Here is a 23,856-nt window from a genome sequence, read left to right as displayed (position 1 = left end):
CATGTTTCCTCCTTTTGTTAAGCAGTCTGTCTTACTGTCGTGGAATGTATTTGTGCATGAAATTAGAATGCTTTGAAACCCTGCAGAGTTGCACATTTCCTCTTGGAAAAATGGATAGCTTCTTGGCAACGGGAGGGTGCCTGACGGGCCACTCAGCTGTCGGAAAATCTACAAGCTGGATGGAGGTTTACCTGGAAAATACAGAAAATGCCAAAGGGCACATGGCCTAATGCCACTAATTGCCAGTATGAAGTCCTTTTCAATAAAGGAATGTTTCAGAAGCAGTATCTTTGGATACCTTTGTGATGTTTTTATTTTAGATATCATAACAGTTCATTTCAGTATAAGTGAAATTGGATTGGGCTCTGTTGGCAATGACTTTTCTATTGTCTTTAGTGGACAATAGGCGTGAGGGCTCTTTGAGTGTGAAAACTTTAACTTCTACTGTTTAGTGTCATAAAAATCACATCTCGATTGTACTAGCTTTGAGACCTTTGGCTTTTATAGGCCTCTGACTTTTTTTTTTTTTTTTTTAGGACCGCACCCACAGCATATGAGGTTCCCAGGCAAGGGGTCAAATCAGAGCTGTATCCCCTGGCCTACACCACAGCCACAGCAATGCCAGATCTGAGCCGTATCTGCAGCCTACACCATTATAGCTCATGGCAATGCCAGATCCTTAACCCACTGAGCGAGGCCAGGGATCAAACCTGCGTCTTCATGGGTCCTAGTCAGATTCGTTTCCGCTGAGGCACGAGGGGAACTCCCCTCTGACTTCTTTAAGTTTAAACTAAGGACACCATAAAACTAAGATTCTACACACACACACACACACACACACACACTATATACTTAAGATTTGTATATTTTGTGTCTTGAAAAGCGTGGAAATGTTACAGCATTCTCTACTACCAAATTAGTCTGTAGTTAAATTTAATTCACCTGCATATTTAGCCCTGCGGAATTAGAGTAGTTCTTGAATGGGTGCGTGTGCTCTGCATCTTCTATGTACAAAGGACTTGTTAACAAGCAGTTTAACAAAGAAGTTGTTAAGCAGTTTGTGGCCCACAGGATGTCACTTAGCAGCAGGGGACATGTAGGGAATGTGAGCCCTACTGACTTCACAAATTGATATCTGTTCTGGGTTTTGGTGATCAAAGGACCTCTAACTTCCCCGGGTGTGTTCACATAGGACAATACTTTTTCATGGGGGATCCTGCAATGCTACGGTAGTCTTCTCATAGGAACTAGAGTGGCATTTCATTGGGAAAAGTATTCGTAATTAGGGCTGTGACCTTGGACTTCATTATTCAGTGGCAGGCATGTGAAAATTATTGTTTTCTATTTGCATGATTTTGATTGGATCTGGTGAGTTGGTCCAAGAAAATGATGAATAATAGGGACCATACCAGAACTGATACACAGCTATAACCTCAGTCTGAAGCTGGCTGAACTTACTTTCATCAATGCTCTCAAATCCTCACTCCCCACCCCCACCCCCCTTTTTTTTTTTTTTGTCTTTTCCAAGGCTGCACCCTCGGCATATGGAGGTTCCCAGGCTAGGGGTCTAATCAGAGCTGTAGCCACCGGCCTACACCAGAGCCACAGCTGCGCGGCATCCGAGCCGTGTCTGAGACCCACACCACAGCTCACAGCAACACCGGATCCTTAACCCACTGAGCAAGGCCAGGGATGGAACCCACAACCTCATGGTTCCTAATCGGATTCATTAACCACTGAGCCACGACGGGAACTCCCCTCACTCCCCTTCTGATTTGTCCATGTAGTGTTTCCATGTTGGTGCATCATCTTTGAATCACCCAGGACTCAAACCTTTGACCCCATTTTCACCTTTCTTTTTGGTTGCTTTAACGCTCCCCAAGCCACCAGGTTTAGGTTCTCTTGATGACAGTGGGCTAATAGGCGCCTCCCAGTTTCCTGTTCACGTCTCTGACCATTGCTCTAATATCAGTGTTAAGACCAGGAGCGGCACCCCTGTACTCCAACGCCTTTTGTTCTTTCCCATTGACTGCAGGGTTAAGTCCAAAGTCTTCTGCTTAAGATGTATAGTTCTTGAAAATGTTAGTTACTGCTGCCATTGTCCGCTATTGTTGCTTCTTTGGAAGAGTATGTCTTCCAGTGAAATGTTGACTCTTGACTGCCTCTAGACCTTCATATTGTTCAGCTTTTTAGGGAAAAGCAGTAAAGGCTCCTTTATGTATATGTCAAGGCCAATCAGAATAATAATCCTTCACTGTCCAAGATGCAGCATACAGCCCAGTAGAAACTCCAAATGGCCAGAATAACACAGCAAAATAATAACGCAGCTTTTTAGTTTGAGTAACACCTTCACATTCTCTGTTATCTTACTTAACCAGCCATCACTGTACCTCTGGGAAAAATGCTAAAACCCTTGTCCACTACATAATTATTCTGTGTACTTTTCAGCAAACGTTTCAAGCTGTAGTCGCCTAATTTATAGAATATTGAAAACAGCAAATTAAAGTCACATGTCTGGAGCCATGCAGTGCTGGACATCAGCTCTGCATCTTGAGATAACCCTCAACTGCTGTGTTCCCAGGTCCTTCCCAGCCACATGGATGATTTAGAGCTCCTGTTGCTTGAATCCTGAAGCAGTGTTCTTTAATTGTTCATTTTCTACTCAAAATGAAAAAGCAGTGATCAGCCAAAGGCTAAATCACATACAGTTTACACACCTCCCACCATTAAAGAAAGCAGGGACATTCCAAATGGAATTTGGAAACATTCTTATCATGATGGAAACTTTTTTTTTTTAAGTTTTAAGTTCTAGCTTTTAATGGAAAATTGTCAGTTGCCTTCTTTTTTTTTTTTTTTGCTACTTTCAAGAACCACTCGGTAATGGTCTTTAAGGATGCATGTCTGAGTGGATGAATCTGGAAAGTCAGTTTCACAAGGAACCCCCCTCCTTTAATGAATGCATTTAGTCAATGAGTGCTGCCCCCTCACAGCCGGTTATATACTGGGTGCTCCCAGTTGTTGCTCCACCTACAACACCTGGAAAGACCCTGCCATGCTCCACTGACCACCACGAATGGGTGTGCATGTGTTTCTGTGTCCACAAGCTGTGTGCGCTGGTGTCGGAGATTTTATGTAGGGACTGGTTAGGAGCTGACTCCAAGGGAACTGGGAAGGGTGGCCGATAGTTTACCAGAATTATTGGCCCTTCAGAACAGAGGCTAGAGCCTCTCGAACTCAAAAAGCTGAACCTCTTCTGTCAGCATTCGGTCTTGTTCTTATTCCAAATGTTACCGGTCAGCTTCAAGAAAATGTGCATAATCAGAGCAGAAGTAACAGTGCCAATGGCACATGTCCATGATGATAGCTTTAATTCTTTATATTCATATAATTATTCTTTAAAATTTTCGCCTCCTTAGACTATCTTTGGAGGGAAAATAGTTGCTGTTTTAAAGAACCAGGCTCCTTGGGTTCCCATCATGGCTCCGTGGTTAACGAGCCTAACTAGTAACCATGAGGATGCAGGTTTCAACCCTGGCCTCGCTTAATGGGTTAAGAATCTGGTGTTGCCATGAGCTGTGGTGTAGGTCACAGACATGGTTCGGATCTGGCATGGCTGTGGCTGTGGCATAGGCTGGTGGCTACAGCTCTGATTGGACCCCTAGCCTGGGAACCTCCATATGCCTCTGGTGCAGCCCTAAAAAGACAAAAGAAAAAAAAAATTAAAGAACCAGGCCCCACAATGTTTGGTGACTTGTCAAAGGTCTGAAGACTTCAGGGCTGAGCCTGCTGAGTGTTGAGAGCGCCAGATTGTGTCCCCAGTGCCCTGTGCCTGTCCCTTGGGTCAGCTGTTTTCTTGACAAGTATATGATGATTGAGAAGTCATACATCTGCGAGCTGTTTGTCTCTGAGTCCTTTTAAATGGTGAGAAGGAGCTCTTTAACTGTTTGGAAGGAAGAAGGGAAAGGAAGGACAAAGAGGGGGAGTGGGACTCTTCCACTTTGTTGCATGGTTTGCATGGAGCACCCCCACCAGAATCCCCATCTTTCTAGGAAAAATAGCGCATCTCTCATTACCCAGCCTCTGGCCTCTTTGACGGTGTTACTAGCTCTTAATGATGTTGCTTCCCCTGCATGTTTCCTTCAAGGTCAGACTGTTTCAAACCTGAACAAGCCCATCCCTGAAAACTGTTTTATATAATTTCCCTGCCATATGAGACTTATTTACATTCAGAATCATAAAGACATGGAAGAGGTGGGACCCCTGCCGATGCATTTCCTTAACAGAGAGGGGCAAACCTGGCACAGAAGGGTTCATGAATGCGTGGCATTCATGTGTTAGGTTCACCCCATTTATGACAGCATTTCAAGACCAGGACAATAGACCTGCCTTTAGAATAAGCACCAGATACTGATGGTTTGAGCTCTTTTGGCTTTTTATTCTGTTGCTCTCCAGCATCTAACTACCTTGCACCTAGTTTTATTTTTTTAATAAACTCTTTTTAAAGATACCATGTTTAATTTAAATGTGGTTAGATTAGAGAACGTAAAAAAATACTTTCAAATGGTTCCCACAAAAGTGTGTGTGTGTGTGTGTGTGTGTGTGTGTGGAGGAGGAAGATAAAGTAAATGAAACAAATTGTAAAGAGGTGATGAGTCTGGGCTAAAGGCTGTTGAAGAGTTTCTTGCTCTTCTTACAGCTTTGCTGAAGTTTGAAATTACATCAAAATAAAAATTTATATAAATAAGCAAATAACATTCAAAATAGGTAAAGGAGGAGGCACAGGACAGGGCCACTCTTGTCCATCTGTGTGGTTCTGCCAAAAAATTCTTGAAAAACTGTTGCACTCTGTATCAGCCCCCAACTTCAAATATTGCTCTTTCCATTATTATTCAACTGATTTGCAGACCTGATTGGTGACCCTGTTTCACATGATCAACCCTAAGAGACAACACCTGGAAATGGCATGAGTGGAATTTTCCTATTAGATGTGATTCACCCGAGCTTTTGTGTTTGGCCTTAAAAGGCGGTATTTTGGCAAAGCAAACAACCACCACGTGTAGCTGTCATTAGGAAAAGCCCTCATCACCAGCCAGAGCATAAGGAATGGTCAGGCTGCCCTCTTGTGCTGCAAAGCAGATACCATATAGTGTATGTTCTTGCATGCTCAGCAGTCAGCTGCCTTCGTACAAAGTGGTCTGAGACAGTGACATACTGAACAGTATACTCTGTGGGTTTGCTGACGAGCACAGGTGATTTTTAAGAAGAAGGAACAAAGAAAAAATCCAGCTTCAAGTTCTCATGTTATCAGGTAGAGAAAAAGGAGCCAGCGTTCGTGTAGGGTCTGTGCCACTCACTGCCTGGTAAGTGGAGGCCGTGCTATGTAACTTGTATGTTTTTTAATGTTAATTTTTTGGCCAGCTCTTAGAACCTGTTCTTAGAACCTACTGATGCATGTAATGTGTTGTCTCTTTAAGGACTTAGCCTCTGATATAAAGGAAAAAAGAGAGGGTTTCTCCAAATTAAAAACTCTGAAGCCACAGCTCATGAGGCCACAGAATTTTTGTAATCCATCTTGACTGTATGTTCTCCTTAAAATGCCCTCTCTTGATGAAGCGGATTATCCCCTGTCCAGTTGCGTCATTGTGAGTGTCTGTGGTGTAGCAGCAAAGAAAAGGTTCCACCAGGGAGGCAGTGCAGAGTTGAGGGGGTTGAGAGGTCACAGATGAGCCGGGTTCTGAGGCCACTGCCCTTGGCCAGCTAACCTGCGGCAGATCACGCTGAGGCTCAGCTCTCTCCTGATTTAAGCAAGACACATCCTGGTGGGGTTGGTTGATGTGCTGATCAGATGTCCTAACACTGATCACACCAGGCCAGGCACAGAGGAGTTGGCTGTCAGAGCGCCCACAAGGGACACTCAGAGCCTCGTCCTTTCATGTTGTATTTGTCACTTTGCCAGTGAGTAACAGCTCCCAGCGCAGTTTAAGGCGATGCTGGCACGGACCGACGTGGGGGTTGCAGGCTGGAGACATGGCAACCCGTCCCAGTGATGGGGAGGATGGGGCCATGGCATGTAGTGCTGAAGTGATTTACCTCGATGAGGCTGGTCCTTTACTCTCCATTTCCCAGAAAATGCTCATCAGGGAATACAGCTGAAGTCGGCTCATTGGCCATCTACATCTTTGTGCTAGCTTGGAAAATGCACAGTTTATCTTAATGTGTGGCATTACCCTTGTTTTAAAATAGTGGCATTCAATTCTTAGGTTCTACTTAATATTTATGTTCTTAGTCTCTGCAAGGATGGCATCTCCATCCTCAGCCAGATTTGGCAAGGAACACATGTGCATATTTCATGATTCAGATTAAATTCCATTGAAGGCCGGCATTGTGGTGGGGGTGTGTGAGTTCCTAATTAAATTCTTAACCTCTCGTTCTCTTCTTTGGACATGTAGGAATTTTTTTTTGCGGGGGGGCATAGCACGCAGCAGCTTTATGTGGGATCTCAGTTCCTAGGCCAGGGGTTGGACCCAGGTTGCAGCGTTTCAGGTGAAAGTGCCAAGTCCTAACTACTAGGCCACCAGGGAACTCCTAACACATCCTTTATTTATTGAGGCGTAAAAGAAACGCGCAGATGATCAGGAACACTTTCCTAAGTGGGGAATGAATGAACGGCACCTGTGAGATGATATCTTGTTTAAAAGGTCAGACCCTCCCAGTGCTGAGGCAGGAAATGGGGTCATCTTTACTTTTGGTTCCAGGTGAATGAAAGGTAAAGGTAATAGTTGGATTAATAGCTGCTGTGTGGCCTTATTCCTACATCTAGTAGAGACTGTAGCCAGTGGATGCTTAGCCTCCCATTTGTGTGCTGTTAACATTTTAATTTTTTAGCATCCTTTGATTGATAAAAGAATCCCAGGTTTTAACACTCATGGGTTTGAATAGGTAACACTCTCACACAAGTATTTCAAAGTGCATTGACAGAGATTCGGACAAGCGGCTGAGTCTCAGGCTGACAGCGTTTAGGTTCCACTGTTTTTCCCACTTGTAGAAACAGATGAGAGACTTTTCCAGCAGAGGAATGTCTGGAAGTCGATGTGTCAGGCACGCGGTGTGACTAGATTGGCTTTTAGCTTCGTGACCCTGGGCAAGTCACGTCCCTTCCCTGTGCCGTGTTTTCTTTAAAATTGGGCTGGGTTGCGTACCCTTCGATAACTCCGCTGGTAAAGTGGAGGACTATAGACCAGACATATATAAAACTGGATTGGACTAATTATCAAGAACTTTCTTTTTTGGTGGCGGGAAAGGGGCAGGTATTAAAAAGCTGCATCTGATTCTAGGAGTTCCCGTCATGGTGCGGTAGAAACAAATCTGATGAGGAACCGAGAATTTTGGGTTCGATCCCTGGCCTTGCTTAGTAGGTTAAGGATCCAGCGTTGCTGTGAGCTGCGGTGTAGGTCACAGACGCAGCTGGGCTGTGACTGTGGCCGGTGCCTACAGCTCTGATCTGAACCCTAGCCTGGGAACCCCCACATCCCATGGGAGTGACCCTAAAAAGACAAAAGACAAAAAAAAAAACAAAACAAAAAACTGCACTTGATTCTAAAAGGCTTGTATCTTTTTTTCTTCTTAGTGCCTGGGGATGAGGGCTAATTTTTAAGAACCATTAGAAAGCTAGACGGGACGTACACGGCGATTTCTAAGTGCCTGCTGGGTTTTAGGTCCGGGGCTGGTGTCTTTAGAGGCCTATCATCTGAGGAGCGTGTCAGAGCCGTCAGCCGGCTGATAGCATGTCCCACATGGTAGGTGCCGCAGAGCTTGTCAGTGAAAGCCTGATGGTAACAGATCAACACTAACAGTCACCAAGCTGGATTTTAATTTAACCTGGTGCTCCGAGTCCATTCCTTTCTGTTGAAAGAACTCATCAGTCGATGTCTGGCTGACTTTACCCCGTAGAGAGTAAAGGCTTATGGATTCAATGTGCTGGGTAAGGATTTAACTGTGCCTTTTCCTCTCTATGAGTCAACTCAAGTTCACTGCCTCTCAAACTGTACTGGAAACCTGAAACCTTAGCACAGCGGCCCAGTGGACCCACTCTGTGCAGGCACCCTGCTTCTGTTGGGAAACTGGATGAGGAAATGGGGTGACTGGAGCCAGTCTTCGTGGCACACAGTAGTGGGCAGGGTGAGAGACCCAACCTGACTTTCGTCTACACCTCCTGGGGCTTCGCAGGGATTTCATTTGTGGGAAGTTAAGTCAGCAAAGCAGTTTTCTTGAGAACCTTTGTAAAGTTTAGAGAAGCACCTTTTAAAGGCATCTGGAAATAAACTAGTTTGGGTGGCATTTTCTGAAATGCTGAGCTGGTAAGGAGCCTCTTTCCAAACGGGGCAGCCCTAGGTTCTGAGGTCCCGGGGCCGGGGTTGGCGACACTAGTAACTTGGTCCCTTTCTCTGGGCCCCACTGTGTAGGACCGAGCACTAGTGAAAACTCTCGGACGGCGGGGTTCCCGGTGGCTCAGCAGGAGCAGACGGGGGAACTGAGCGTGGTTGCTGCTGTGGCTCCAGGGACAGCTGGGGTGCGGGTTTGATGGGAACGTCCGCATGCTGTGGGTGTGCCCCCCCCCCAAAAAAAAAGCTTTGGGAGGGTAAGAGTCATGCCTTCAGGTGCCTCTCTTTCATTTTTGCGCTGTTGTCCCCAGCAGCCGTTGTTGGATGTCCCGTGACTGAGAAGGCGTCGTGGGACTCAGTGGTCCTGCCTCTGGAGATGGAGCCCAAGATGAGCAAACTCGCCTTCGCGTGCCAGCGGAGCTCCACGTCGGACGACGACTCGGGCTGTGCGCTGGAGGAGTACGCCTGGGTGCCTCCGGGCCTTAGGCCGGAACAGGTACCAGGCTAGCCACCCGCCTTCCTGGCTTCCCACGTGATCTAATGTTTTAAAGAATTTTCGTTTTTTCTTTTTGCCATTTCTAGGGCCAGACCCATGGCATATGGAGGTTCCCAGGCTAGGGGTCTAATCAGAGCTGTAGCTGCTGGCCCATGCCAGAGCCACAGCAACACGGGATCCAAGCGTGTCTGCAACCTACACCACAGTTCACGGCAATGCAGGATCCCTAACCCACTGAGCAAGGCCAGGGACCGAACCCACAACCTCTTGGTTCCTAGTCGGATTCATTAACGACTGCACCACAACAGGAACTCCCGGCCTCACTCTCTTTTAGATGGTTTTAAGTGGTTGCTTTTTAAGGTCACACTTAGTTTCTCAATGCAGGTTTTCAATCCCTTTTGTACGCTTGGACCCAGAAGCCCTGTAGGGATGCTGTTTTTGCCCTAATGAGTAAAATCCAGAGTCCTGCCTGTGCATTTGTCATCTGGATTTCTGGGGAGACCCTTTGGAGGGTGAGAGAGGAATTTAACCTTTTTAAGAACTTTAGTAACAACAAAAAAGTAGTAAAAGGTAAGAGGAAAATTTCCATGCTGGCTCTCAGCAGCGCCCTTGCTTTGGAGGAGAGGGGATGCAGAAGCTGTAAGAGACCATCTGAAGGGTTATTGCTCGGGATTTGACCTTTGATAACTTTGCACATGAAGGATTCTGTCTCACAGTATGAACTAGGAAAAAAATTAAAGAGCTAATTTTGTGCCTTGTTGTATTATTTTTAGGAAGATGAGAACAGTCTGTGTACCTGTTTCTAGCTTCCCAGTATCCTTACAAAGATGAACTTGTTAAAAATTACTCATGGTAGATAAAAGGGCCAAGATAGTTTGAAATCCAAGGATCCGGTTGGGCATATGTTTGCTTCTGAATTGTGGTTGCGTTGCCGGATTGGTAGGAACTCCTTTGAGAAGAGGGCTTCTTGCTTCATCTGGGGCCAGCACGATTCTTGGCACATCTGTGTACACCTGTAGCTTGTATTCAGTGTTTACAACTGTACAAGCTCCTGTGACTGATACAGTAGGAGAGGGCAGAGAGCTGTGCTCCAGGCAGGAGAGCAATGTTTTGACAAACTCCTTATTGAGAGAGAATCCTTCTTGCGGCTTAGAGTGAAGAAGTTTTAGGAGATAAACTAAGATTGAAGCCAGCAGGCCCTCACTTCCCTAGTGTCCTGTTTTTTTGCCTTGAAATTTTCTTCATTCTTCCTCAGCACTGCCGTATCCTTTGCAGTACTCCGGAAGGGATGTTTCTTTAGATACAATAGGAAAAAAAACCGACTGAGTTCTCCTTTCAAAATGAACTAAGTACAGCTTAATATGGCTTCCCTCTAGTGTCTTTGGGGAAGCTGACTCCAGGTATTTAGAAAAGGGCACCCATGGAAGCAAAGAAAGCTGAAGCTTGAGAAAAACCTGATAAGGGAGAGTTTACCAAGTTTAACAGAACAGCTTTTGTCTTTGCATCGTGGCACATTTGGAGAGCAGATTCTGTGTGTTTGTGTAGCAGCTGGATCTTGCACAGTGTCACACGGCCTGTGTGGTCATGTCCTATAGTCACGCAGAACTCTCCTGGCTGACCCTGGGGCGATCACCTACGCAGAGTAGCCTGAAGCATGCGTGTTTTATGGTGCATAATTAAGGATGCCCCTAATTGTCACTCCGGATCACATTCCCGAAGAGCAATTGAGCAGCTGGATGCCGGCTCTCCGGAGGGTGTGCAGGGCTGCTGAGTGGGCTCAGCTGGTCTTCTCATTAGCTCCGAGAAGCCAAATCCTGTCAGAGGCCAAACCCAGACCCTGAGAGGCCAGGTATCTTTTTAAGGTGGAATGAGCTAATGTGTTTGCTTCCCATGGGCTGACATGTCCTCTTCTCTCTCCCTCAGATCCAGCTCTATTTTGCTTGCTTACCAGAGGAAAAGGTTCCCTATGTTAACAGCCCTGGAGAGAAACACCGGATCAAACAGCTTTTGTACCAGTTGCCACCACATGATAATGAGGTAAAAGAACAGGAAGAAGGCTAATTAGGAAAAAAAAAAAAAAATCCACCCTAAGCATGGAGTGCCTCCCATAAACCCCAGCTCCTCCTCCCTGGCTAGTGTTCTTTGGTAAAGAGTACCGCTGTCCATTCTTTAAGAGAGGGTGTCAGTGCAATAAACTTAACACAAGTTGGTTTTTATAGTGTTTGCAGCCACCCACTGATTATCAGGAGCCTGCAAGTGCCCGCAATTTCCCTGCCTCTTCACCCGGAGTCCCTGCTTTATGGCAGTTCAGGCCCACAGATGCTTTGAATGCCACTCGAGAATGAAAGTGGCCGTTAACACGTTGTATTGTAACCTTTTGGGGAAAGGTTGATGTCTTACCTTTTCTTAGTGTCTTTGCTGGTAAGAGTTTAAACCTTGCATGTTTTCTTTTTTTAAAAAAAGACTCTTCCTTCATTTTGCATTTCCATTTTGCTAGAGAGGCTGCAAGAGCTGATGTCTTTTTAAAAGCCCGGGGTCATTTTAAACTGGAGGTCCATGGGGACAGGCCAGCCACCCTTGCCATTTTATTTCCTGACACTCTCTTCGTTTCCTTTCTGCGAAGGTGCGGTATTGCCAGACTTTGAGTGAAGAGGAGAAAAAAGAGCTGCAAGTATTCAGTGCTCAGCGGAAGAAAGAGGCACTCGGAAGAGGAACGATTAAACTTCTGTCCAGAGCCGTGATGCATGCTGTGTGCGAGCAGGTAGCCTGTTCTGGGAGGAGGAGCTCGTGAGCGGGTCAGCTGGAGGTCGGGGGGCAGAGCCAGCACAGGCCTGGGCCTTAAAAGCCTCCTGAAACTAAGAGACAGAAAGACAATCTAGCTTTTTTATTAAATGGGGATTGATGCTGACAATGGGCTGTCCTGTCTGGGGGAGGCAACCTCCCCTTATGTAAACAGCGGGCGAAATCCTGCCTTTCGGGGGGTCCTGGCGTGGAGGGTGGTGCTGGGGTACACCCAGTGTTCCAAAAATGCAGGGACAGAATGAAGACATTCCCAGGGCAGGGAGACATCCACCAGGAGGCTGTTCTTAGCAACAGTCCAGTGTGGTAGTTCTATCAGAGGCATGTTTATTCCAGTGGAGCATCACAGATAATCCGGCATCAAAGAGCTATTCAAAGAGCTGTGCAATCCCTAGCAGGAGAGGACAAAAATTAAAGTTTCCCCAACACATTTCAGATGTCATATAAAATAGGAAAGGCTGAGCATCCAGTCTTAAAATTTAAAAAGGGTTATTTCAAAGTCCCATCCTCTTGTTTTTAGTGTGGGTTGAAGATAAATGGAGGTGAAATTGCAGTGTTCGCCTCCCGAGCGGGCCCCGGAGTGTGCTGGCACCCATCCTGTTTTGTCTGCTTCACGTGCAACGAGCTGCTGGTCGACCTCATCTATTTTTATCAGGATGGAAAAATTCACTGTGGCAGGCACCACGCCGAACTGCTCAAACCCCGGTGTTCAGCATGTGATGAGGTAAAAGCGTTCACCCCTTAACACTGGAAACAATAAGCTTCGAGAAAGCCAATATTCCACGGCTCTTCCCCAAGCAAAACATCATTCTCTCCTGCCTGCGCACTGTGGGTACATTGTTAAGATACCCCTGTAGAGGAATAAGATGCAGCTAATAAAGGGAAGGTAGCAGGTGTCTTTATGCCTTGAGAAGTAGGATGTGCCCGACGGGTTGTGAGACAAAAGCAAGTTGCAAGAAGAGTAGGTAGCAATGGATCTTATTTTTTTGTTAAACAGTGTGGGGCGGGAGGGCAGGATTGTATACATTTTTGTAAACCCTCAGAAAGGATATTTGTGAAGGCAAACAGTAAGTTAGCAGTGCTTACTCCTGGGGCATGCAGGAAGGGCTGGTGGTGTGAAAGGAAAATTTTGTCCTTAAGCTTTTTTTTAAGTAATTTTAGATTTATGGAAGGGGTGCAAAGATATTACACAGAGTCCCTGAGTACCCTTCTCCCAGCTTTCCTGTTGCTAATATCTTAATGTAAACATGGTATATGCATCGAAACTAAGCAGTTCACTTTGGCATAATACCATTCACTAAACTACAGACTTTAGGTTGCCTCAGGTTTTCTGCTCATGTCTCTTTCCTATTCCATAATCCGCTCCGGGATACCTCTTTGCATTTAGTCACTGTATCGCCCTAGTCTACTTCAATTGGTAACAGTAAACTTTCAGTTTTTACTTTTATATGCTGATTTTTAAGTGTTTTCAGAGTTGTGCTACTTGAAAAATTTTTGAAACCAAAAAATATTAAAAAATTTGAAAGTCCTTAACCTGGAGATGGCCAACAGGTCAAAGGAGTGTTATCTACACAAGTGTGCTTCACACAATCCATCATCCAGATGCCATACGTATGTTGACTCCACAAGCCATTTTAATGAGTTTTCTGTTAAGACATGCACACAAAATTATTTCAATATTCATGTATTCTTTGCCAGAGTAAAACTAGGACCAAGTGAGTTATCTCCAATGTAGAATTCTCTTTTCTTGTTTAAAGTATAAGCATGCACTTAGTTTCTCTTTTTCAACGTTTTCTTTTGTGTGAGTGAGTGTTTTGCTTTTTAGGGCCGCACCTGCGGCATATGGAGGTTCCCAGGCTAGGGGTCTGATCAGAGCTGTAGCTGCCAGCCTACCCCACAGCTCACGGCAATGCCAGATCCTTAACCCACTGAGCGAGGCCAGAGATCGAACCCTCAACCTCCTGGTTCCTAGTCAGATTCATTTCTGCTGCACCGCGACAGAAACTCCTCTTTTTGAACATTTTCAGTCTCTGTTTTTGTTTGATAGCTGAATCAAGTTAGATTTAAACTTGAGGCTGTAAGAAAAGAAAGTTTGCTAAGTTGCCTTTTTGAAGAGTCAGTGTCCAGTGTCTGTCACCTGCCCAGAAAACAGGCAGTCACCGACTAGGCTTTTTAAATGGCTCAGAGTGATTGTCTTTCTTCTTCTGGTTTCGTGTTTCTTTTTAAAGATAATTTTTGCTGATGAGTGCACAGAAGCCGAGGGTCGCCACTGGCACATGAAACACTTCTGCTGCCTGGAGTGTGAGACGGTCCTAGGGGGACAGAGGTACATCATGAAGGATGGCCGCCCGTTCTGCTGTGGCTGCTTCGAGTCCCTGTATGCAGAGTACTGCGAGACCTGCGGGGAGCATATTGGTGCGTCCATGGCCCAGCCTGCTGGCTCTGTCACCTGTCTGTTAGTCTGTCTCACATTTTCCAGGCTTCTTTTTCGTTTAGTTTACATACAGTGAAATGCAGAGGTTTTAAATATTTCGGTTTGATGAGCTTTGATAAGCGGGCAAACACTGATTCCCATCCCTTGTGGTGCTTCTGTCCTGTAAAGTCGCCATGAAGACTGAAGCAGCCGATACTGAGCCATCGCCGCCAGGGAACATGGGTTAGGTTCCTGCGAGCCTCCGATCACAACATGGTCAACAGCCAATCTGTATGTAATCGTATATCAGGTGTGTTTAGGTTTAAAGACACCTTATTTAATATACATCGTTGACTCATTAACATTAAACTGGAGCCAGCAGCTCCGTCACTCCTATCTGAACAAAGCTAATCTAACACATAGATCAAGTTTTCTTCTGGCGCAGTGACTTAAGATCTGGTGTTATCACTGCAGCGGCTTGGGTTGCTCCTGTGGCTCAGGTTCGATCCTGGGCCCAGGACCTTCCACATGCTGCAGGTGTGGCCAAAACCCCACCAAACCCATGAATCACCCCTGTAAGGCACTTCATAGCCTTCCTGCGCTTAAGAACTCTAGCCAGCAGTTCAGCACTATGCTTGGGCCATTTCCAACAGCAAAATCCCCAACAGAAGGCATAAAGATGCGGGGGGCAGAAACATGTTCCTAAATCAGCCACTTGTGTAAAAGGGTGAGCGCTGAACCAAAAGCTGGTTGAGTGCCCTTGGACCTTGGCTGGGACATGTGCATGTTTTGACTCAAATTTTTCGCCCCTCTGCACATGTTTGTGGGTGCCCTTGAAAGCTCTGCAAATACTGGTTTTATTTATTTATGTAATCTTTTTTTAGGGTTGCACCCACAGCACATGGAGTTTCCCAGGCTAGGGGTCCAATCGGAGCTACAGCTGCCGACTTAACACCACAGCCACAGTAATGCGGGATCCGAGCCGCATCTGTGACCTATGCCACAGCTCAGGGCAACCCCAGATCCTTAACCCACTTAGCGAGGCCAGGGACTGAACCCGCTTCCTCATGGATACCAGCTGGGTTTGTTTCTACTGAGCCACAGCAGGAACTCCAGTACTGATTTTAGAACTACAAATACAGTTTAGCACACAGGCAAGTTGATAAATACGGAATCTGCAGGTAGTGAGAATTAACTGCACTGTGTCCCTCACGGCCCTCTTGAGATCCAGGACATTCCATCACCCCTGAGCGTTCCCTCCTGGCCTCCGTGTGTCTTTTCTCTGTCTCCTTCCTTTGTTTCAAGATGGAACTCTAACCCCTTATTTCATCCCTTTTCGGGACAGGGGTGGACCACGCGCAGATGACCTACGACGGGCAGCACTGGCACGCCACGGAGGCCTGCTTTTCCTGCGCCCAGTGCAAAGCCTCTCTCTTGGGATGTCCTTTCCTTCCCAAACAAGGGCAGATTTACTGCTCGAAGACGTGCAGCCTCGGTGAAGACGTGCATGCCTCGGATTCTTCCGACTCTGCCTTCCAGTCGGCGCGATCGAGAGACTCCAGAAGGAGCGTCCGGATGGGCAAAAGCAGCCGGTCAGCAGATCAGTGTCGACAGTCCCTCCTCTTATCCCCTGCCCTGAACTACAAGTTTCCTGGCCTTTCCGGCAATGCTGACGACACCCTTTCTCGGAAACTGGACGACCTGAGTCTTTCCAGGCAAGGAGCAGGTTTTGTCAATGAGGAGTTCTGGAAAGGCAGAGTAGAGCACGAAACCCCAGAGGACCCCGAAGAATGGGCTGAGCATGAAGATTATATGACCCAGCTCCTCCTCAAGTTTGGTGATAAAAGCCTCTTTCAGCAGCAGCCCGGTGAGCTGGACATGCGAGCTGGTGAGCACTGGTTATCTGATAACATGGTTAAAAATAAGACCGAGTTGAAGCAAAATAACCAGAGCCTTGCAAGTAAAAAATACCAATCTGATATGTATTGGGCACAGTCACAAGATGGACTGGGTGATTCTGCTTATGGCAGCCACCCAGGCCCTGCAAGCAGTCGGAGGCTCCAGGAGCTGGATCTGGACCACGGGGCTTCGGGATACAATCACGATCAAACACAGTGGTATGAAGATTCCCTGGAGTGTCTGTCAGACTTGAAACCAGAGCAAAGTGTTCGCGATTCAATGGATTCTTTGGCTTTGTCTAATATCACAGGTATGTAATTTGGGGATTATGGGGTATTTGCAAAGGAGCCACTAAAAAGTGTATTCCAAAAATGACAGTTCAACTCCAGAAGGGGCTGTGTTATTTAAAACTGTCGACCGAGGGGAGGAAGGAGTTTCGGTGACATGCCAAATGCTATAGCAAAACAAACACGTGTGTACATGTAAAATATATGTTCAGTACAGTCTTTGGGGATAGGTTTTATTATCCCTTGTTGGAAGAGCAATGGAGTTATTGAGACCATGAAGTCTGCGTCTATATCTGAAAAATATTAGACTCTCTGGATGATACTATATGAATTTCAAGATATTAAAATCAGCATGTGTAACTTCATAAGCACGTAGCATTTTCTGGTATTTGCTTGAATTGCTCTGTGGCAATAGACAGCTCAAAAATAGCTGATTTCGGATTTCCTGCTGGCTCAGTGGGTTAAGATTCCAGCTGCAGTGGTTTGAGTCACTGTGGAGGCTCAGGCTCAGTCCCCAGCCTGGTGCAATTTCAGTGGGTTAAAGGATCTGACATTGCCACGGCTGTGCTAGCCTGATTCAATCCATAGCCCAGGAAACTTCCATATGCTGCGGGGGTGGCCATTTAATTTAAAGGGTTTTTTTTCCTAAAAGTTTTTTTTTTTTAACCCAGATTATGAAATAATTCACTTCAGTGTTTTCAAAGCACATTCATATCTGTTATCTACATTTTTCCTTACAATAACCCTGAGCTGTATAGAGTAGATATTATTGCATTTTACAAATGAGGAGACTTGAATTAGCAAGAGGCTAAATGCCCAACTTTAAATAGGTGTTTAAAGGCAAGACTGAACCTGGAACCTAGCGCTCCTGAATCTTTTATTTGCAGTAAGTCTTTGGATGCAGACATATGGCTGTTAGGTGGCTAGTTTCACAGTCAAACAAATGACATCCAGTCCTTTCTTAAAGGTTATGGTACATTGTGACATAGATAGAAAAGGCTACCGGGAGGGCCCCTGTGTCAGGGCTGCGGGGGTAAGGAGGGAGGGGACAGCTACCCCTGGCTTCGGTTGGACTTGTCAGAGTCAAGGCCGACAGCAAAGGGGAATGGTGGGTAAGACCAAATTATGAAGCACCTCCTATTTGCTTAGCCTTAGGATAGGTGTTTTAACATTTACTATCAAACAGACATCATTTGGTGTATACAGCAGGTGTCAGTGTGGACATTTCTTGTCGGTAATGGGCTGAAAAACAGGCTTCCTTTGGAAAGTAGGAGCTGTGCAGCCTCCATTGGACAACAATTCATACAACTCCTGTTGTGTGTTATATAGTCAGCTGGGTTATGTCCATTTCTCCTAACTTGCCTGAGCCCTGTTACAACAGGGGAGAGCAATAGCAAGTTTGAGAAAAGGTTGGGTTTTATTTTGTTTTGTTTGCCTTTTTAGGGCCTCACTTGCGCCATATGGAAGTTCCCACGTTAGGGGTCGAGTCAGAGCTGTAGCTCCCAGCCTATGCCCCAGCCACAGCAATGCCCGATCCAAGCCTCATCTCTGACCTATACCACAGCTCACTGCAACACTGGATCCTTAACCCAATCCACTGTGAACCCACGTCCTTATGGATACTAGTCAGGTTCGTAACCTGCTGAGCCACAATGGGAACTGCCAATCAAGTTTGAGAAGAATTTCAAAATGAGATTCATCTGGAAGTAGCATATTATTTTATGGTTGAAAGGGCAGAAGCCTGGATGGAGGGTCTGGGTCAGGGGTTGGCAGACTTCTTCAGTAAAATGCTAGGTGGTACTCTTACAGTCTCTGTTACAGCTACTCAGCTTTGTCACTGTGCAGAGCAACCACAGACAGCAAGTAGGTGTAGCTGTGTCCCAGTGCAACTTCATCCACAAATAGGCTGTGGCCCTTGGGCCGTGCAACCACTAGTCCGGGTAGAAGGTGAGGAAGATGAGCCTGGGTATGAGAAGAGGCCATAGTGGTGGCTCTGTGGGTACAAAGGAAAGGACTGGATTTGAGAGATGTTCGCGTGAAGCAGGCTGGCTTTAATGACTGGAGAGGCGGAAGCTGCATGTGAGTAGCTTCAGCATGTTACTAAACGGATGGCAGGACATTTATGAAGAGCTTGTAAAGATCGGCTGCTCATTCCATGGGCTGTCACTAGCGTTTGTCTCCAAAAGAACTAGGCTCTTAAGAGATGCTGTAGTGCCTTGTTTCAGTAGCAAAATTCCTATCGCTTCTCAAATGTATATGCACGTTGGTTTTGCCTAGTAATTTCTTTTTTGTTTTGCTTTGTCTTTTTGCCTTTTCTAGGGCTACACCCACTGCACATGGAAGTACCCAGGCTAGGGGTCAAATCGGAGCTGTAGATGCCTGCCTACACCAGAGCCACAGCACCTCGGGGATCCAAGCCACATTTGCAACCTACGCCACAGCTCAGGGCAACACCGGATCCTTAACCCACTGAGCGAGGCCAGGGATTGAACCCGCAACCTCCTGGTTCCTAGTTGGATTCGTTAACCACTGAGCCACGACAGGAACTCCATGTCTAGTAATTCTTAACCAGATATTGAGATTTGCGAGACTTCTCTTTGAAATGCTTCCTTTCAGTAACTTGCTGGTTAGTAACTGTCAGGATTAGAGTTACTGAGAATCACATCTTGGCTTTTCTTTCAGGGGCCTCAGTGGATGGAGAAAGCAAACCAAGGCCATCATTATATTCTCTGCAAAACTTTGAGGAAATGGAGGCAGAAGATTGTGAGAAAATGAGCAACATGGGGACTCTGAACTCTTCCATGCTGCACAGGAGCACAGAGTCCTTGAAGAGCCTCAGTTCGGAGCTGTGTCCAGAAAAAATCCTGCCCGAGGAGAAACCAGTCCACCTGCCGGTGCTCAGAAGGTCCAAGTCTCAATCCAGACCCCAGCAGGTCAAGTTTTCGGATGACGTCATCGACAACGGAAGCTACGAGAACATCGAGGTCCGGCAGCCGCCCATGAGCGAGAGGACCCGGCGGCGGGTGTACCACTTTGACGAGAGGGGCTCCAGGCCTCACCATCATCGCCGCCGGAGAAGCCGCAAGTCCCGCTCGGACAATGCCCTGAACCTGGTGGCGGAGAGAAAATACTCTCCCAGGGCCAGGCTGCGGCTTTACACCCCCGACAACTACGAGAAGTTCATCCAGAGCAAGAGCGCGCGCGAGATCCAGGCTTACATCCGGGGCGCAGAGCTCTGCGGCCCCTACGCCCATGCCACTTCCGACTACGCGCTGCAGCCCCCCGGGGGCCCCCGCTTCCTGGGGCTCTACGGGGAGGAGGACGACTCTTGGTGCTCCTCGTCCACCTCCTCCTCCTCCGACTCGGAAGAGGAGGGCTATTTTCTCGGACAACCGATTCCTCAACCCCGGCCGCAGAGATACGCCTACTACACAGACGACCTTTCCAGTCCGACGTCGGCCCTCCCTGCGCCTCAGTTGGGTCAGAGGACAACCAAATCCAAGAAGAAAAAGGGACACAAGGGCAAAAACTGCATCATTTCTTAACCGGGTCGCCGTGGAGCTCATATTTAAACTTCACCATTTAACCATCTTCAATCATATCTTTTTTTTTTTTCTTCCATAGGAAAGTTGCTAAAATAGATTAAAGTGCTTTGCCCATGTACATGAGACCCCGACTGCTGTTTACAGTGTCCGATTAACATTTGGCAGGTGTGATGTCTCCGTTTGCCCTCCTTGGATGGTGCCAGGTGGACGTGACCTCTTGTGCCGGTCCGGGGCATCTCGGTTTGGTTTTTTTATGCGGCTGCTTTGGTCTCCCGCCTGCAAGAGAGCCTCAGGAAGCTGTTGAGAAGGGGATTGGATGGGTGTGTTGATTTTAGACAATGGAGAACTCGAGCCACCTTTGTAAAGCAATAGCGTCTTTCAGCTGCACCAGGTTGGCCCAGGTCCAGAAGGCCTGACCTGTTGTGCGGGCATGCGCGTGGTCACATGACCCAGCCAACGCCGTGCGAGCGTCCCATCTGCGAGGCCACCGGGTCCCCTTTCAACCCTCATTAGCCAGGTAAACATTATATTGTATTAGCTCCAGCTACAGATGGGGAAAAAAAAAAATACCGCTATTTATAATGTAGTATTTCATAGACTTAAGTGTATTCCTAATTTAACGGTGCAAATATTAATGTACATACTGTACAGTTCAGATTTTAAAGCTCATATTTTTATACCCCGGAAATGTAAGATGTTTGTTACATTGCAGTGCTAGGTTTGCTAGGGAGCCAGGAACAGCATTTATGGATGAAATGGTTGCTTGTATTTTAGTCAGGGTTTATAAGTTTAGATGGTCAGATTTATATTGCCTAGTGATGGGAAGTTCAACTTTTTTGATTTTTTTTCAATATTAAAAAGGCTCTGTATGCATGGTGGGGCTATGTAAATACTCTTTAAAACTATGGCCCTAGTAATCTTACAAGTGTTATTTATGGGTCAAGCAATGTAAACTGTATAAATGTAAAAATAAACAAAAAAATCCCCACACATAACCCCGGGAATATATGGTAAAAACAAGTAGAAGCTGTTCGGGTGAGTATTTTTTTCCCCTTGGGGATGGCAGAGGGTGTCATTCCCATTTTCAGCAAGCTGGTGATGAATCTCATGGGAAGAGACCAAAAAACTACAAGGACCTGCTTTCTGTGGCAGAGGATTTTGTAGATTTATTCCTTTTCATCCCTCCATTCCAGCTACTTTGTTGGCTTTTAACAGCAATCTTGAAAACTGGGCTTTCTGGTTATGTTTTTCTTTGAAAGTCTTTAAATTAGAGGGTGCTGTGCCCCTGGTCACTGCAAGTTAATATGGGGTTCTGTTTCAAGGGGAAATTACGTCGGCTTTGAACTGATGCGCTAATACTTTGATATGTGCCATTCTTGCACATACGTTTCAATCCTAACTCAGTGTCCTAGTGGTATCTCAGACCTTTGGGAAGATATTTAATAAACGCTTAATAAATAACTACCTTTCTGAACACAGATCTCTGCAGAAGTATTCAAATCCCTTCCATCGTGCTCCTTTACTTAGGCATGATTTATATTGCTCTTCTCCTACCGTACAGACCCACGTTTGACTTCTTCGTGTCCACTTGTCCCTCCTAGTCGGTGTGAAATAGAACAGAGGCAATGTTGTCCATATTTACTGGTCTTGGGGAGAAGCTGTTAGGCCTTGGGAGGACAGACCTGAATCCAACAGAAAACCAGCAGTCACGAGCACCCCCTGTACCCATCCGTGGGTGGAGCAAGGCTTGGCAGAGGGACTAGACAGAACCCCTTCAGAAACACACCAGTGATGGGAGAGTGCCTTTCCTCAATAACTGTATCATCATTGCCCAGGTCTGGTTCATTTTGAAAACGCAGCAGTGAAAGTGTAACAAAGTGCATGCACGTGGTTAAAAACAACACAAGACAGTGAATCATCTCCTTTATATTCTTCATCCCTAGTCCCTCAGTTCCCCTCCCTAGAATTAAGTTTCTACTGTATCCTTCAGATGTTCAGATGTTCAAAGCATGCTTATGTTAACATAGCTTTTAAAAATGACAGCAAACTGGAGAAGCCAAGACTTACTTTTTTCACTTTATATGTGGACATTTGACATCAGCGCATGTAGGTCTACCTCATTCTGTGCTTTGAACGACGGCATAATCGTCTACTTTTGGACACACCATGATTTACTGAACCAGTCCCTTAGTGATGGGCTTGAATTTCCTCATGGATGCTTTATCCTGCATGGGCACATCAGCACATAAATCCTTAGAAGCGTAATTACTGGGTCAAAGGTTATGCATTAAAATTTTTGATGGATAGCATCCATCTTACTCCAGAAAGAATTGCTCCATATTTCCGCCACCAAGGTATGCGAGTGCTTGTTCCCTCACAACCTCAGATGACACAGGAGCAGATTTCCCGATTTTAAAGACCTTTTCAAAACTATGCTGGAGTTCCCGTTGTGGCTCAGCAGAAACAAATCTGACTAGTATCCATAGGACACAGGTTCAATCCCTGGCCTCACCCAGTGAGTTAAGGATCCAGAATTGCCATGAGTTGTGGTGTAGGCCACAGATGCAGCTCGGATCTGGCGTTGCTGTGGCTCTGGCGTAGGTGGGCAGCTACAACTCTTGATTTGACTATTAGCCCAGGAACCTCCATATGCTGCAGGAACGGCCCTTAAAAAAAAAAAAAAAAAAAGACCAAAAATTAAAAACTCTGCTGCAGGAGTTCCCGTCGTGGCGCAGTGGTTAACGAATCCAACTAGGAACCATGAGGTTGCGGGTTCGGTCCCTGCCCTTGCTCAGTGGGTTAACGATCCGGCGTTGCCATGAGCTGTGGTGTAGGTTGCAGACGCGACTCGGATCCCGAGTTGCTGTGGCTCTGGCATAGGTCGGTGGCTACAGCTCCGATTCGACCCCTAGCCCGGGAACCCCCATATGCTGCGGGAGCGGCCCAAGAAATAGCAAAAAAAAAAAAAAAAAAAGACAAAAAAAACTGCTGCAAACAGTGGGCAACCTTATAGAAAAGACTACTGTGATGTATAAAGGATGGATAACAAACAGTAAATGGGTGATATTCAGCTTTCCTTGGTCTGGAGAAAGGCAGGTATAAATTTTGTCACCTTCTGAAGTAGTCTTGGTCAAACACCTTGAGAATTTTCAAGTCATAGTTGCTTGAACTTTTGGCAACAATCACCCTATTCATTTTTTCACTTCCTTACATAAGGGTGATATACATTGCCAAAGGTTTAAGGGAATGCAGAAACATTTATTCACAATAATAATGTAACCTTTAAAGCTTTTAAATCTTGGTTAATTAGCAATAACAACACAATCTACACAGGAAAAAAGGGGAGCAAGTGCCTTGCAATTCTTTAGAATTAGGCAAGAAATGCAGGCCGAGAGTTGGCTCAAAGGTGTTCATAAATTTAGTTAACAGACTATCTGATCAGTCACTAAATTCTCAAACTTGGTCCCAAGTTAAATATCAAATGTTAAAACACTACCTCTGGGAGTTCCCATCGTGGACCAGTGGTTAACAAATCCGACTAGGAACCATGAGGTTGAGGGTTCGGTCCCTGGCCTTGCTCAGTGGGTTAAGGATCCAGTGTTGCCGTGAGGTGTGGTGTAGGTCGCAGACGAGGCTCAGATCCTGCGTTGCTGTGGCTGTGGCGTAGGCCGGTGGCTACAGCTCCCATCAGACTCCTAGCCTGGGCCCTAGAAAAGGCAAAAAGACCAAAACAAACAAAAAAACCACTACCTCTGATCTCTACATGGGTGAAGCAGTTGCATTTTCCTCGCTTCAAATTGGAGAATGTTTTGCTTAGGGCCCATGGAGGGAGGCTGAAAAAATATCAATGGGAACTCCTTCCAGCACTCAGTAAAAAAAAATGATTCACTTGTGTAAGCATTTGCTGGATTTTTTTTTTTTTTTTTGGCAGCGGGGGTGGGGTCGGGGGAGCTGCGCCTGCAGCAGTGTGGAAATCCCTGAGCCAGGGATCGAGCCCCTGCCACAGCAGTGACCCACACTGCTGCAATGACAACAC

General features: G+C 46.2%; 1 protein-coding gene across 4 annotated transcripts in view; it reads left to right on the top strand.

The window, feature by feature from the left end:
• Positions 1-21,281, top strand: part of PRICKLE1 (prickle planar cell polarity protein 1) — a 120,980-nt gene extending 99,699 nt beyond the window's left edge. For 2 of the 4 annotated variants that reach the window (XM_047788003.1, XM_047788001.1), the window contains exons 2-8: positions 8,696-8,877; positions 10,801-10,914; positions 11,501-11,638; positions 12,197-12,400; positions 13,905-14,091; positions 15,435-16,298; positions 18,958-21,281. In XM_047788003.1, coding sequence (XP_047643959.1) covers positions 8,758-8,877; positions 10,801-10,914; positions 11,501-11,638; positions 12,197-12,400; positions 13,905-14,091; positions 15,435-16,298; positions 18,958-19,820 — 2,490 coding nt within the window. In that variant the 5' untranslated portion in view covers positions 8,696-8,757 and the 3' untranslated portion in view covers positions 19,821-21,281. Of the gene's footprint in view, positions 1-8,692; positions 8,878-10,800; positions 10,915-11,500; positions 11,639-12,196; positions 12,401-13,904; positions 14,092-15,434; positions 16,299-18,957 lie in introns of all 4 variants that reach the window. The other 2 variants (XM_047788002.1, XM_047788000.1) reach the window with 1 other exon arrangement.
• Positions 21,282-23,856: the final 2,575 nt, after the last annotated feature.

The sequence above is a fragment of the Phacochoerus africanus genome, chromosome 7 (assembly GCF_016906955.1).
Source record: "Phacochoerus africanus isolate WHEZ1 chromosome 7, ROS_Pafr_v1, whole genome shotgun sequence".
NCBI lineage: Eukaryota > Metazoa > Chordata > Mammalia > Artiodactyla > Suidae > Phacochoerus > Phacochoerus africanus.
This window is presented reverse-complemented; position numbering and strand designations above follow the sequence as displayed.